Below are 12171 nucleotides of genomic sequence, written 5' to 3'. Positions count from 1 at the left end.
TAATTTACAACCTCGAGTCTTCTTGGGTATGACGCTACAAGCTTGGCACACCTGTATTTGGGGAGTTTCTCCCATTCTTCTCTGCAGATCCTCTCAAACTCTGTCAGGTGGATGGGGAGCGTCGCTGCACAGCTATTTTCTGGTCTTTCTAGAGATGTTCAATCGGGTTCAAGTCCGGGCTCTGGCTGGTCCACTCAAGGACTTTCAGAGACTTGTCCCGAAGCCACTCCTGAGTTGTCTTGGCTGTGTGCTTAGGGTCCTTGTCTGGTTGGAAGGTGAACCTTGGCCCCAGTCTGAGGTCCTGAGTGCTCTGGGACAGGTTTTCATCAAGGATGAAATGGTCAGAGTCCTTTAGGTGCCTGTTGGCAAACTCCAAGCGGGCTGTTATGTGTCTTTTACTGAGGAGTCGCTTCTGTCTGGTCACTCTACCATAAAGGCCTGATTGGTGGAGTGCTGCAGAGATGTTTGTCCTTCAGGAAGGTTCTCCCATCTCCACAGAGAAACGTTGGAGTTCTATCAGAGTAACCATCGGGTTCTTTGTCACCTTCCTGACCAAGGCCCTTCTCCCCCGATTGCTCAGTTTGGCCAAGACGGCCAGCTCTAGGGAGAGTCTTGGTGATTCCATACTTCTTCCATTTAAGAATGATAGAAGCCACTGTGTTCTTGGGGACCTTCAATGCTGCAGAAATGTTATGGTACCCTTCCCCAGATCTGTGCCTCGACACAATCCTGTCTAGGAGCTCTACGGACAATTCGGTATTTCAGCCACACCCGTTGCTGACAGGTGTATAAAATCGAGCACACAGCCATGCAATCTCTATAGACAAACATTGAGCTCAATGACTTTCAACGTGGCACCATCATAGGATGCCAACTTTCATCAAATTTTTGCCCTGCTAGAGCTGCCCCGGTCAACTGTAAGTGCTGTTATTGTAAAGTGGAAAACTCTAGGAGCAAGAACGGCTCAGATGCGAAGTGGTAGGCCGCACAGGCTCACAGAATGGGACCGGCGAGTGCTGTAGTGCGTAAAAATTGCCTGTCCTTGATTGTAACACTCGCTACCGAGTTCAAAACTGCCTCTGGAATCAATGTCAGCACAAGAACTGTTCTTCGGGAGCTTCATGAAATGTGTTTCCATGGCCGAGCAGCCGCACGCAAGCCTAAGATCACCTTGCGCAATGCCAGGCGTCAGCTGGAGTGGCGTAAAGCTCGCTGCCTTTGGACTCTGGAGCAGTGGAATTGCGTTCTCTGGAGTGATGAATCATGCTTCACCATTTGGCAGTCTGACGGACTAATCTGGGTTTGGCGGATGTCAGGAGAATGCTACCTGCCCGAATACATAATGCCAAATGTAAAGTTTGGTGGAGGAGGAATTATGGTCTGGGGCTGTTTTTCATGATTTTGGCTACGCACATCAAACAATGACATTCAAATAAACATTTTATTTCACCTTTATTTAACTAGGCAAGTCAGTTAAGAACAAATTCTTATTTACAATGACGGCCTACCCCGGCCAAACTCGGACGATGCTGGGCCAATTGTGCGCCGCCCTATGGGACTCCCAATCACGGCCGGATGTGACACAGCCTGGATTCGAACCAGGGACTGTAGTGACACCTCTTGCACTGAGATGCTTGGCTGGCCTGCACAAAGCCCTGACCTCAACCCCATAGTACACCTTTGGGATGAATTGGAACGCTGACTGCGAGCCAGGCCTAATCGCCCAACATCAGTGCCCTACCTCACTAATGCTCTTGTGGCTGAATGGAAGCAAATGTTCCTGCAGCAATGTTCCAACATCTAGTGAAAAGCCTTCCCAGAAGAGTGGAGGCTGTTATAGCAGCAAAGGGGGGGATCAACTCTATATTAATGCCCATGATTTTGGAATGAGATGTTCGACGAGCAGGTGTCCACATACTTTTGGTCATATAGTGTACATGTGAATCTGAAATGGAATGAGGCCGACCTGACTGCGAGGCAAGTGCTGGCTGAGGCTGCTGAGCAGCACACTGAAATTAGTGGAGAGGGGCACAAATAGACAGCACGGCGCCGGCACAGTGCGTCCGAATGACTGATTGTTTATCAATAAATTATTGAGGGGGACGAATCGACCCATTCTGAATATTGTGGGTGACATTAATATCTTCTACATTGATGTCGATAATACCATGATTATGGATAATCATGAATGAATCGTGATTAATGATGAGTGAGAAAGTTACAGAGGCATAAATATCATACCCCCCCCAAAAAAATGCTAACCTCCCCTGTTATTGGTAATGTTGAGAAGATACCATGTCTTGGGGGTATTTTTTAGGATCCCCATGACTCTTCCTGGGGTCCAAACAGGGTTAAAACAGTTACAGTACATCAAAACACAACAACAGCCTACATCATAAATAAAACAATACATCATACAAAACATTATATAAAAAATGGACAATATAAAATCCACAATGCCACAACATTAATGTGTGTGTATGCGCGTGTCTCTTCACAGCCCGCGTTGTTCCGTGAGGTGTTTTGTCTTTTTTTTAAATCAGATTTTACTGCTCTTCTGGCATGAATTCTACAAGGTGTGGCATTCAAACGTTGCTCAATTCATATCAAGGGACCTAACGTGTACCAGGAAAACATTTCCCACACCATAACACCAGCCTGTACTGTTGACACCAGGCAGGATGGGGCCATGGACCTATGCTGCTTAACGCCAAATCCTGACTCTGCAATCAGCATGACGAAACAAGATCCGGGATTCTGCTGCAATAGCCCATCTGTGACAAGGACCAAATAGTTGTGCATTCCGAGATGCCGTTCTGCGCCGGTATTTGCCTGTTTGTGGCCCACCTGTTAGCTTGCACGATTCTTGCCATTCTCCTTCGACCTCTCTCATCAACGAGCTATTTTCGCCCACAGGACTGCCGCTGACTGGATGTTTTTTGTTTGTCGCACTATTCTCGGTAAACCCTAGACACTTTCATGCATTATAAGCCCAAGAGGCCGGCCGTTCTGAGATACTGGAAGCGGCACGCCTGGCACCGATGATCATACCACGCTCAAAGTCGCTTAGGTCACTCATTTTGCCCATACTAACGTTCAATCGAACAGTAACTGAATACCTCAATGCCTGTCTGCCTGCTTTACATAGCAAGCCATGGCCACGTGACTCGCTGTCTGTAGAAGCAAACCATTTTTGCAAACGGAGTATTGTACCAAATAAACTGGCCACTTAGTGTATTTAGTACTATTTTATTGCTTGCCATCCATTCTAAAACAGACTGCAGCTCTTTGTTAAGTGTAGTAGGGATTTCACTTGCTGTGGTAGGTGATGTATAATAATGTTGAATCATCAGCATACATAGACACAGGCTTTACTCAATGCTAGTGGTAGGTCATATGTAAAAATAGAAAAAAGTATGGGGCCAAGACGGCTACCTTGAGGTATGCCAAGCTCTACCTGGTTTAAGTTTAGAGAGGCTTCCATTGTCTGTGTTCTGTTAGATAGGTAACTCTCGATCAACGATATCACATAGGATGTAAAGCCATAACACATTTTTTTCACCAGCACACTATGGTCGATAAAGTCAAAAGCTGCACTGAATTCTAACAAAAAATCTCCCACAATCTTTTTCACAATATTTGTTCTGTTTATTTCAGCCAATCATCAGTCATTTGTGTTAGTGCCGTACATGTTGTGTGCCCTTCCCTATAAGTGTGCTGAAAGTCAGATGTCAATTTGTTTACTGTAACATAGCATTGTATCTGGTGAAACACCATTTTTTCCAGAAGTTTACTAACGGTCGGTAGTAGGGTGATTGGTCGGCTGTTTGAACTAGTAAAGGGTGTTTTGCTATTCTTGGCTAACGGTATGACTTTTGCTTCCCTCCAGGCATGAGAGCACACACTTTTTTGTAGGCTTAGATTGAAGACATGGCAAATAGGAGTGGCAATATACTGTAGTCCGCTACCATCCTAAATCATTTTCTATCCAAGTTGTCAGTGCTAAGTTGTTTGTCATTATAGATAGATAACACTACTTTTTCCCCTCTTCCATACTCACAATAGGGAATTCAAAGTTACAATGCTTGTCTTTCATAATTTGGTCAGTTATGCATGAGTATGAAGGTTCAGAGTTTGTTGTTGTCATGCCTGAATTTGCTAATCTAGTTGGCAATATCGGAGAGTTTTGTGACGAATGAGCCATCTGATTCAATGAAGGATGGAGCCGAGTTCGCCTTTTTGCCCAAATGTAATTGAAGGTGCTCCAAAGCATTTTACTATCATCCTTTATGTCATTTATCTTCGTTTCATAGTACAGTTTCTTATTTTTGTTTAGTTTAGATACATAATTTCTCAATTTACAGTATGTTTGACAATCGGCTGTGCAGCCAGACTTATTTGTCATTCCTTTTGCCTTGTCCTTCTCAACCATACCATTTTTTAATTCCTCATCAATCTATGGGGAATTAGACATTTTTACAGTCAGTTTCTTAATGGGTGCATGTTTATTAGTTACTAGAAAAAGCAATTTCAAAAATGTTTCTCCTCATTACACACAACAGACCAGCAAATATTATTTACATCTTCAAAATAGGACTCCCTACACAACCTCTTGTATGATCTCTCATACACAATTTTAGGCCCAGCCTTTGGAACTTTGGTTTCTGATCACTTTATCCGATGGGTGTGGATACTTCTTTAGAGAAGATTTCTGCAGCATTAGTAAAGATGTGATCAACACACGTGGATGATTTAATTCCTGTGCTGTTTGTCTGTAGGTTGAATGATTACCTGAACCAGATTGCAAGCACTGGTTACAGTTGGAAGATTTTTCTTGGGTGGACAGCTTGATGAAAACCAGTCAATATTTAGGTCACTCAGAAAATATACCTCTCTGTTAATATCACATACACCATTGAGCATTTCACACATTTTATTCAGATACTTACTGTTAGTACTCGGTGGTCTACAGCAACTTCTCTTTGTGCCTCTGTAGCTTTCTCACTTATTATTCACGATTCATTCATAATTATCCATAATCATGGTAGCATTTATATTAATGTAGCAGTGTTCAGAAACATATTCTATTCTTAATTACAATAAAAGTTACTTCAAAATGACAGGGTATTCATTATTTGCCATTCATTTATATTGGTCACAACATAATCTGCCTGTCGCTTCATAGGAAACATTTGATCTCAAATCCAAAATGCTGGAATAGGCTATAGATCCAAATTAAAAGCTTCACTGTCCAAATAATGAATGTACACTGTAAGGCAGTGTACATCACCAAGTCACTGTGTTTAGTCTACAGTCCTTGGCCTCAAGCTGTTTGCAGTAAATGGCCTATAATCTACCTTCAGGTCGTGTGATGATTGAGATGAAATATTAAACATGAACTAAAGTCCACCTGTACTTGATATTCCAGACTGACTGGTCTTTACAAACTGGGTCAGATTGTACGACCTGTTTACTTCTGTTTAGGAGGGTGGTAAACAACAAATCAAAGTTTATTGGTCATGTACACAGTTTAGCAGATGTTATAGCAGGTGCAGCGAAATGCTTATTTTACTAGCTCCTGACAATGCAGTAAAATGTCAAACAGTTACAAAAACAATCAATAACTGCGGTTAAGGGTGAGAGGTCACTGGTTTGAAACCCAGAGACGACTAGGTGTAAAATCTGTTTGTGCCCTTGAGTAAGGCACTTAACCCTAACTGCTCCTGTAAGTCGCTCTGGATAAGAGCGTCTGCTAAATGACAAAAATGAAAATGTAAATGTAACACACATTTTAAAACTAAGAACAACAAGAATTCAAGAAACGTCAGAACGAATCCAATTTACAACCCAAACAAACATATTAACATACTCCTCATTAACCCTTTGTTAACTTGAATTTGAAACAGGCTTGTAAATACCTGTTTTTAGAGAGACAGTATACCTAGGCTAGATAAACCTAGGCTAGAATGTGCATCTGATGCACATTCAAATGTCATTAAAAAAATCAACACTGCAGAGCTATCCCTGTCCTCTGCTGTGCCCTGATTGTATTACTGCTGATGCTATTTGGAAATGTGTGGGTACAACTTGGCCCATCTACTGTTGCTATCCCCAATTCTGACTTATGCTCTGATATCTGCTTCACTGATTTCTGCTCTTGTAAAAGCCTGGGTTTTCTGCACGTTAACACTAGAAGCTTATTACCTAAAACTGATCAATTGAAAGTGTGGGTTCACAGCTCCAATCCAGATGTGTTGGTCATTACTGAGACATGGTTAAGAAAGAGTGTTTTGAACACGGATGTTAACCTTTCTGGTTATAACCTTTTTCGGTAAGACAGATCTTCCAAAGGTGGTGGAGTGGCAATCTTTACCAAGGAACACCTTCAGTGCTCGGTTGTCTCCACCAAGTCTGTCCCCAAACAATTTGATTTGCTGGTTTTAAACATTAAACTTTCAAATAGCTCTTTGTTGACTGTTGCTGGGTGTTATCGTCCTCCATCAGCACCGGCCTGTACTCTACCTGCCCTAAGCTCTTTCCTGGCCCCTTACACTAAGTCTGAATTTTTCCTACTAGGTGACTTAAACTGGGGCATGCTTAACGACCTTACCAAGTCCTAAAGCAATGGGACTACCTAAATCTTTCTCAGATTATTACCAATCCCAAAAGGTATGACTCCAAACACACAGAAAAGGCTACTCTCCTTGATGTTATCCTCACAAATAATCCTCATAGGTATCAGTCTGGTGTTTTCTGCAATGACCTTAGTGATCACTGTTTCACAGCCTGTGTTTGTAATGGCTGCTCAGTGAAACAACCTGTCCTGATTTGTCATAGACGCTTGCTAAAAAACATTAATGAGCAAGCCTTCCTTCATGACCTTGCCTCTGTAAATTGGTTTAGAATCAGCTTGATCCCCTCTGTCGAAGACACTTGGACCTTCTTTTTTTATATTTTCAGTGGTATTGTGAACAAACACGCCCCCCATAAAGAAAATGAGAATTAAAAACCGGTTCAGCCCCTGGTTTGATCGTGATCTGGCAGAGTTACTCCACCTCAAGAATTCCATTTGGCGAAAGGCACGGCTATTACGCATTCCTGCGTCTGTCTCCCGAATCTCTTCATACCAACGTGACGATGTCACCATTGCCTTTGATTCTAAGCAATATTGTGCTGCTATTTTTATTGACTTGGCCAAAGCTTTTGATACGGTAGACTATTCCATTCTTGTGGGCCGGCTAAGGAGTATTGGTGTCTCTGAGGGGGTCTTTGGCCTGGTTTGCTAACTATCTCTCTCATAGAGTGCAGTGTATAAAGTCAGAATATCTGCTGACTCAGCCACTGCCTGTCACCAAGGGAGTACCCCAAGGCTCGATCCTAGGCCCCACGCTCTTCCCAATTTACATCAATAACATAGCTCAGGCAGTAGGAAGCTCTCATTCATTTATATGCAGATGATTCAGTCTTATACTCAGCTGGCCCCTCCCCGGATTTTGTGTTAAACACTCTACAACAAAGATTTCTTAATGTCCTACAAGCTTTCTCTGCGCTTAACCTTGTTCTGAACACCTCCAAAACAAAGGTAATGTGGTTTGGTAAGAAGAATGCCCTCTCCCCACCGGTGTGATTACTACCTCTCAGGGTTTAGAGCTTGAGGTAGTCACCTCATACAAGTACTTGGGAGTATGGCTAGACAGTACACTGTCCTTCTCTCAGCACATATCAAAGCTGAAGGCTAAGGTTACATCTCGAATTGGTTTACTCTATCGTAATTGTTCCTCTTTCACCCCAGCTGCCAAACTAACCCTGATTCAGATGACCATCCTACCTATGCTAGATTAATTTATAGGTTGGCAGGTAAGGGTGCTCTCTAGCGGCTAGATGTTCTTTACCATTCGGCCATCTGATTTGCCACCAATGTTCCGTATATGACACATCACTGCACTCTATACTCCTCTGTAAACTGACCATCTCTGTTTACCTGTCGCAAGACCCACTTGTTGATGCTTATTTATAAAACCCTCTTAGGTCTCACACCCCCCTATCTGAGATACTTACTGCAGCCCTCATCCTCCACATACAACACCCGTTCTACCAGTCTCATTCCGTTAAAGGTCCCCAAAGCACACACATCCCTGGGTCGCTCGTCTTTTCAGTTCGCTGCAGCTAGCAACTGGAATGAGCTGCAAAAAACACTCAAACTGGACAGTTTTATCTCCATCTCTTCATTCAATGACTAAATCATGGACACTCTTACTGGCAGTTGTGGCTGCTTCGTGTGATGTATTGTTGTCTCTACCTTCTTGCCCTCTGTGCTGTTGTGCCCAATAATGTTTGTACCATGTTTTGTGCTGCTGCCATGTTGTGTTGTTACCATGCTGTGTTGTGTGTTGTCATGTGTTGCTGCCATGCTATGTTGTTGTCTTAGGTCTCTCTTTATGTAGTGTTGTGGTGTCTCTTATCGTGATGTGTGTTTTGTCCTATATTTTATTTTTAATCCTAGCCCCCATCCCCGCAGGAGGCCTTTTGCCTTTTGGTAGAGCATTTTTGTAAATAATAATTTGTGCTGAACTGACATTCCTAGTTAAATAAAGGTTAAATAAACAAAATAAAAATAAAGGACAGTTGAATATTTACCTTAATGAGGTGATGTAGATTGAATAAAATTATTATATTGTATTCTATTCTACTATGTTCTTGCTGTTCTTTATAAACAAATCTGCTCTGGGCTTGAAAGATACTTGAATTGGAGACTTGACGTGTAACGTAATAGTCAGTACTGTATTTCAAAAAACAGCGCGCACACCCTTTTCATTTAGCCACACCTTTTGAGCTATGACGCCGGCATTAATATCCGTTCTCTTCAGTGTAAACGGAAGTGAACAGTGACCAGGAAAAATGTCCACGTTAGCGTTTTTATTGTCGTTTATTAACACCATGGAACTCAAAATATGACTATTTTAACTTCACAGCATTACATACTCATCACATATAGTCTTTAATTCGCGTTGGAGAAAGGACTTGTTCGATATACTTTATCTAGGTAACGCTAGCTAGCTGCTAACAATGGCTAACTGTATGGTTTTTCACACTCAAATAGCCTCCATCATGGAAGTGCTAGCGAATGCAGCCGTGGCCGATATCTGTAAACTCGTAGACGACGACTATGCAGTGTTTCGTTTGGAAATAACTCAAAGCCAGAAAGAAAATAGGGCATTACGGAGGAAACTACAGCTACTGGAACTGAAGACGGCACGAGAGCGCGTCCTCGCCAGTCGTCCTAGTAGTGTCAAGATTCTCGACCGATACAGAGGAATCGCAAGAGGTACATCAGTGGAGGATGATATCAAACACATTGATTCACATCATTCTACTAATTATGTTCCAGCCATTACCATGAGCCCGTCCTCCCCAATTAAGGAGCCTCCAACCTCCTGTGATGTTCATATATAGCTCAGCACAGTAGCCCCGTTCTCCTCTGCACATGTGTTCAGATGTGTTACCCAGAATTTGGTCTTGGACAGTTTTTGGATAGTATGCAATAATTACCTTCATTATTTAACTATCTTGCTCAAAGACACAATATCATATTATAACCAGATTCTTGATTTACTGCATTTCCTATTATTTACTCAATGAAAACAATGTGATTCCTGGAACATAATACATCAATCAATAAATAGTATACCCAGAAGTTATGCGAACTGTTATCTTTCATCCTTGCCAATTCTAGATCAAAACTGTCAATAGTGTACAACATAGCGGTAAACATTGACAGTTAGTAACCTAACCACCTGTCCCCCAATCACTCTCTGAGGTGAAGGAAATCTCACTGGAGGCCACAGGAGCTTTGTGAAGCCAGCAGGACACAATACATGGAGAGATGACCAACCAATCACTGTTGATGAGGAGAGTGGAACCTCAACCCAGCACGTTATCGTGATAGAGGTTAGTGTAATAGTGTTGCGTTAAACATTTGAGTTACTTTGTAAATCAAATATGGCCCTTTTATTTCGGAAAGGGTCCCCTCAGCTATGTACATCCTCATTTATCTGCCATAGATGAGCTTGTGAGACTTCCCTATAACATTGTTATCAAATAACCTCCTCTCTACTTGTGTCAGTCTGCAGAGGCTGCAGGTCCTGGGGTCAAGCTGGATAAGTCTGAAGAAGAGGAAGACCCACGGCACAGCAGAGACATCCAGACTGGAGGGGCTGGAGTGCCCCCTGTAGCCACGGAGGACCCCGCCCCAGCACAGCCCAGGACCCGACACAGCATCACGGAGGTCAGTGGAACGCTGAACACCGTCCTCAAGTCAGAGACCGACACAGAGACTCTAACTGTAACACAAAGGATTTTACACACAGGATCTGACCATAGGTCAGACCCGGAGAGACTGGGGCTGGGGGGACTGGGGTGTCCTCCTGCTCCAAGCTCAGAATATTTACTCTACGGTAATCCGAGCCAGAGGAAGGTTCATTCCAATCCTGCTTCAGGTGATGTGTTAAGTGCTGGTGATGATCCGTGTTGTTCTTACACTACTGAGATGGACCCTGGCAACATGCCCTTGGGTTTAGAGACACAGACAAATCTGTCTAGAGGGGACTGGAACCAGTACAGTAGTAGTGTGTACTCTGAAGGGTGCCTAGATAAGAAAGGGGAGGGTCTGGTCGGAGATGAAGTGACTGTGAAAGTGGAGGGCGACGTTCCTCCCACATGGAATGCAGATAGTCACCTAGGCGACGGACACTCACAGGGCAGAGATTTCTTAGATTACAGGGAAAGCTTAGTGTCCACATCGATGGGGCCTTCCGATTCACACGGGTGTATCCTTTTCGATCAGGTATTGAACTCAGACGACAGGGCTAGAGCCCAGGCTCGGGGAGGGGGACGAACATCAGGCACTAGTAAAGCAAAACGGTTCCTCTGCATGTTCTGTAACAAAGGCTTCAGCTGCGCCCAGAAGGTGGAGATCCACCAGAGGGTCCACACAGGAGAGAAACCATACAGCTGCCCCCAGTGTCACATGCGCTTTGCCCAGTCTGGCAGCCTGAAGAGGCACCAGAAGGTCCACACAGGAGAGAAACCCTTCAGCTGCCCCCAGTGTGATAAGAGGTTCTCCCGCCAGCACCTGCTGAAGACGCATCTGAAGGTCCACACAGGAGAGAGGCCGTTCGCCTGTACACACTGCGGGAAGAGGTTCTCAGAGAGGAGCTACCTCAAGATACACCAGAAGAAAAACCATTCCACTCTATAGCTTCTTACTTGTTGATCACCTCCTGCATTAAACACAAACATTGATTGTCATTGTTGTCAAGAGAAAAGATCCACAGATGCATTTGGAATAACAAGATTAACAGATTTCAGTGTTGAATATTCAACACTATGTAAAGTTCCCCAACTGGCGGGTGAGTTTTCTGAGCAATTAAAACTAATACATTCGTATATGGTTTTTATTGACATAAAACACCAGTCCAATTGATTTTTATTTTGGAAATCTCTTCCAAAGTATTCCCATGCCGAATAGAAAGATATATGGGATCATATACAAATTTAAGCAAGATTTGAAATTATTATATTTTCGTCAAATATATCTGTTTGAGCTTCTTGCGGTCAATTTGCAGTCTACAAATTATAATTATGTTTCGGCCCCTTGACCATCTGCAAAAAAGAAAATCGGCCCATGGCTGAATCTAGTTGATGATCCTTGACTTAGATGCACAAAGTAAACTACAGTAGTGGGTCAATTTCCGCAACAACGAAGAGTGTTGAAGCACGAGGCTAAACAAGTAATAATGTGAGTAACAGATTTCAGTGTTGAATATTCCTGGGTAGAATATTGCATCCAGACATTGTGTGATATATATATATATATAAGGCATATATAAGCCTAATGAATCTGTTTCAGATTGTTTGTACTGTACATTTGATGTTAAAAATGCATTACTTCCATTCAACTACCAACAAAAATTCCCCAAGACACTTTTATTGAGAAAAGAAATGCAATTTGTCGAGTAAATACAGATGTGTGTATGTGTGGTTTTCATATGGTCTATTTAAAGTGTTTTTATTTAATAAACACAAAATTGGACTTTTCATTCTAAGACTTTCATTTCACTCTCTTTAGTGTACCTCACATCTGATCTCACCCTATTCTGCATAAACACGACG

At 42.8% G+C, this 12171-nt stretch overlaps 1 protein-coding gene across 5 annotated transcripts in view; it reads left to right on the top strand.

The window, feature by feature from the left end:
• Positions 1 to 12171, top strand: part of LOC115201835 (zinc finger protein 19-like) — a 90454-nt gene that overhangs the window by 71356 nt on the left and 6927 nt on the right. For all 5 annotated transcript variants that reach the window (XM_029765691.1, XM_029765690.1, XM_029765687.1 and 2 more), the window contains one exon: positions 10124 to 10285. In XM_029765691.1, coding sequence (XP_029621551.1) covers positions 10124 to 10285 — 162 coding nt within the window. The remainder of the gene's footprint in view (positions 1 to 10123; positions 10286 to 12171) is intronic.

This window comes from Salmo trutta, chromosome 11 (genome assembly GCF_901001165.1).
Source record: "Salmo trutta chromosome 11, fSalTru1.1, whole genome shotgun sequence".
NCBI lineage: Eukaryota > Metazoa > Chordata > Actinopteri > Salmoniformes > Salmonidae > Salmo > Salmo trutta.
This window is presented reverse-complemented; position numbering and strand designations above follow the sequence as displayed.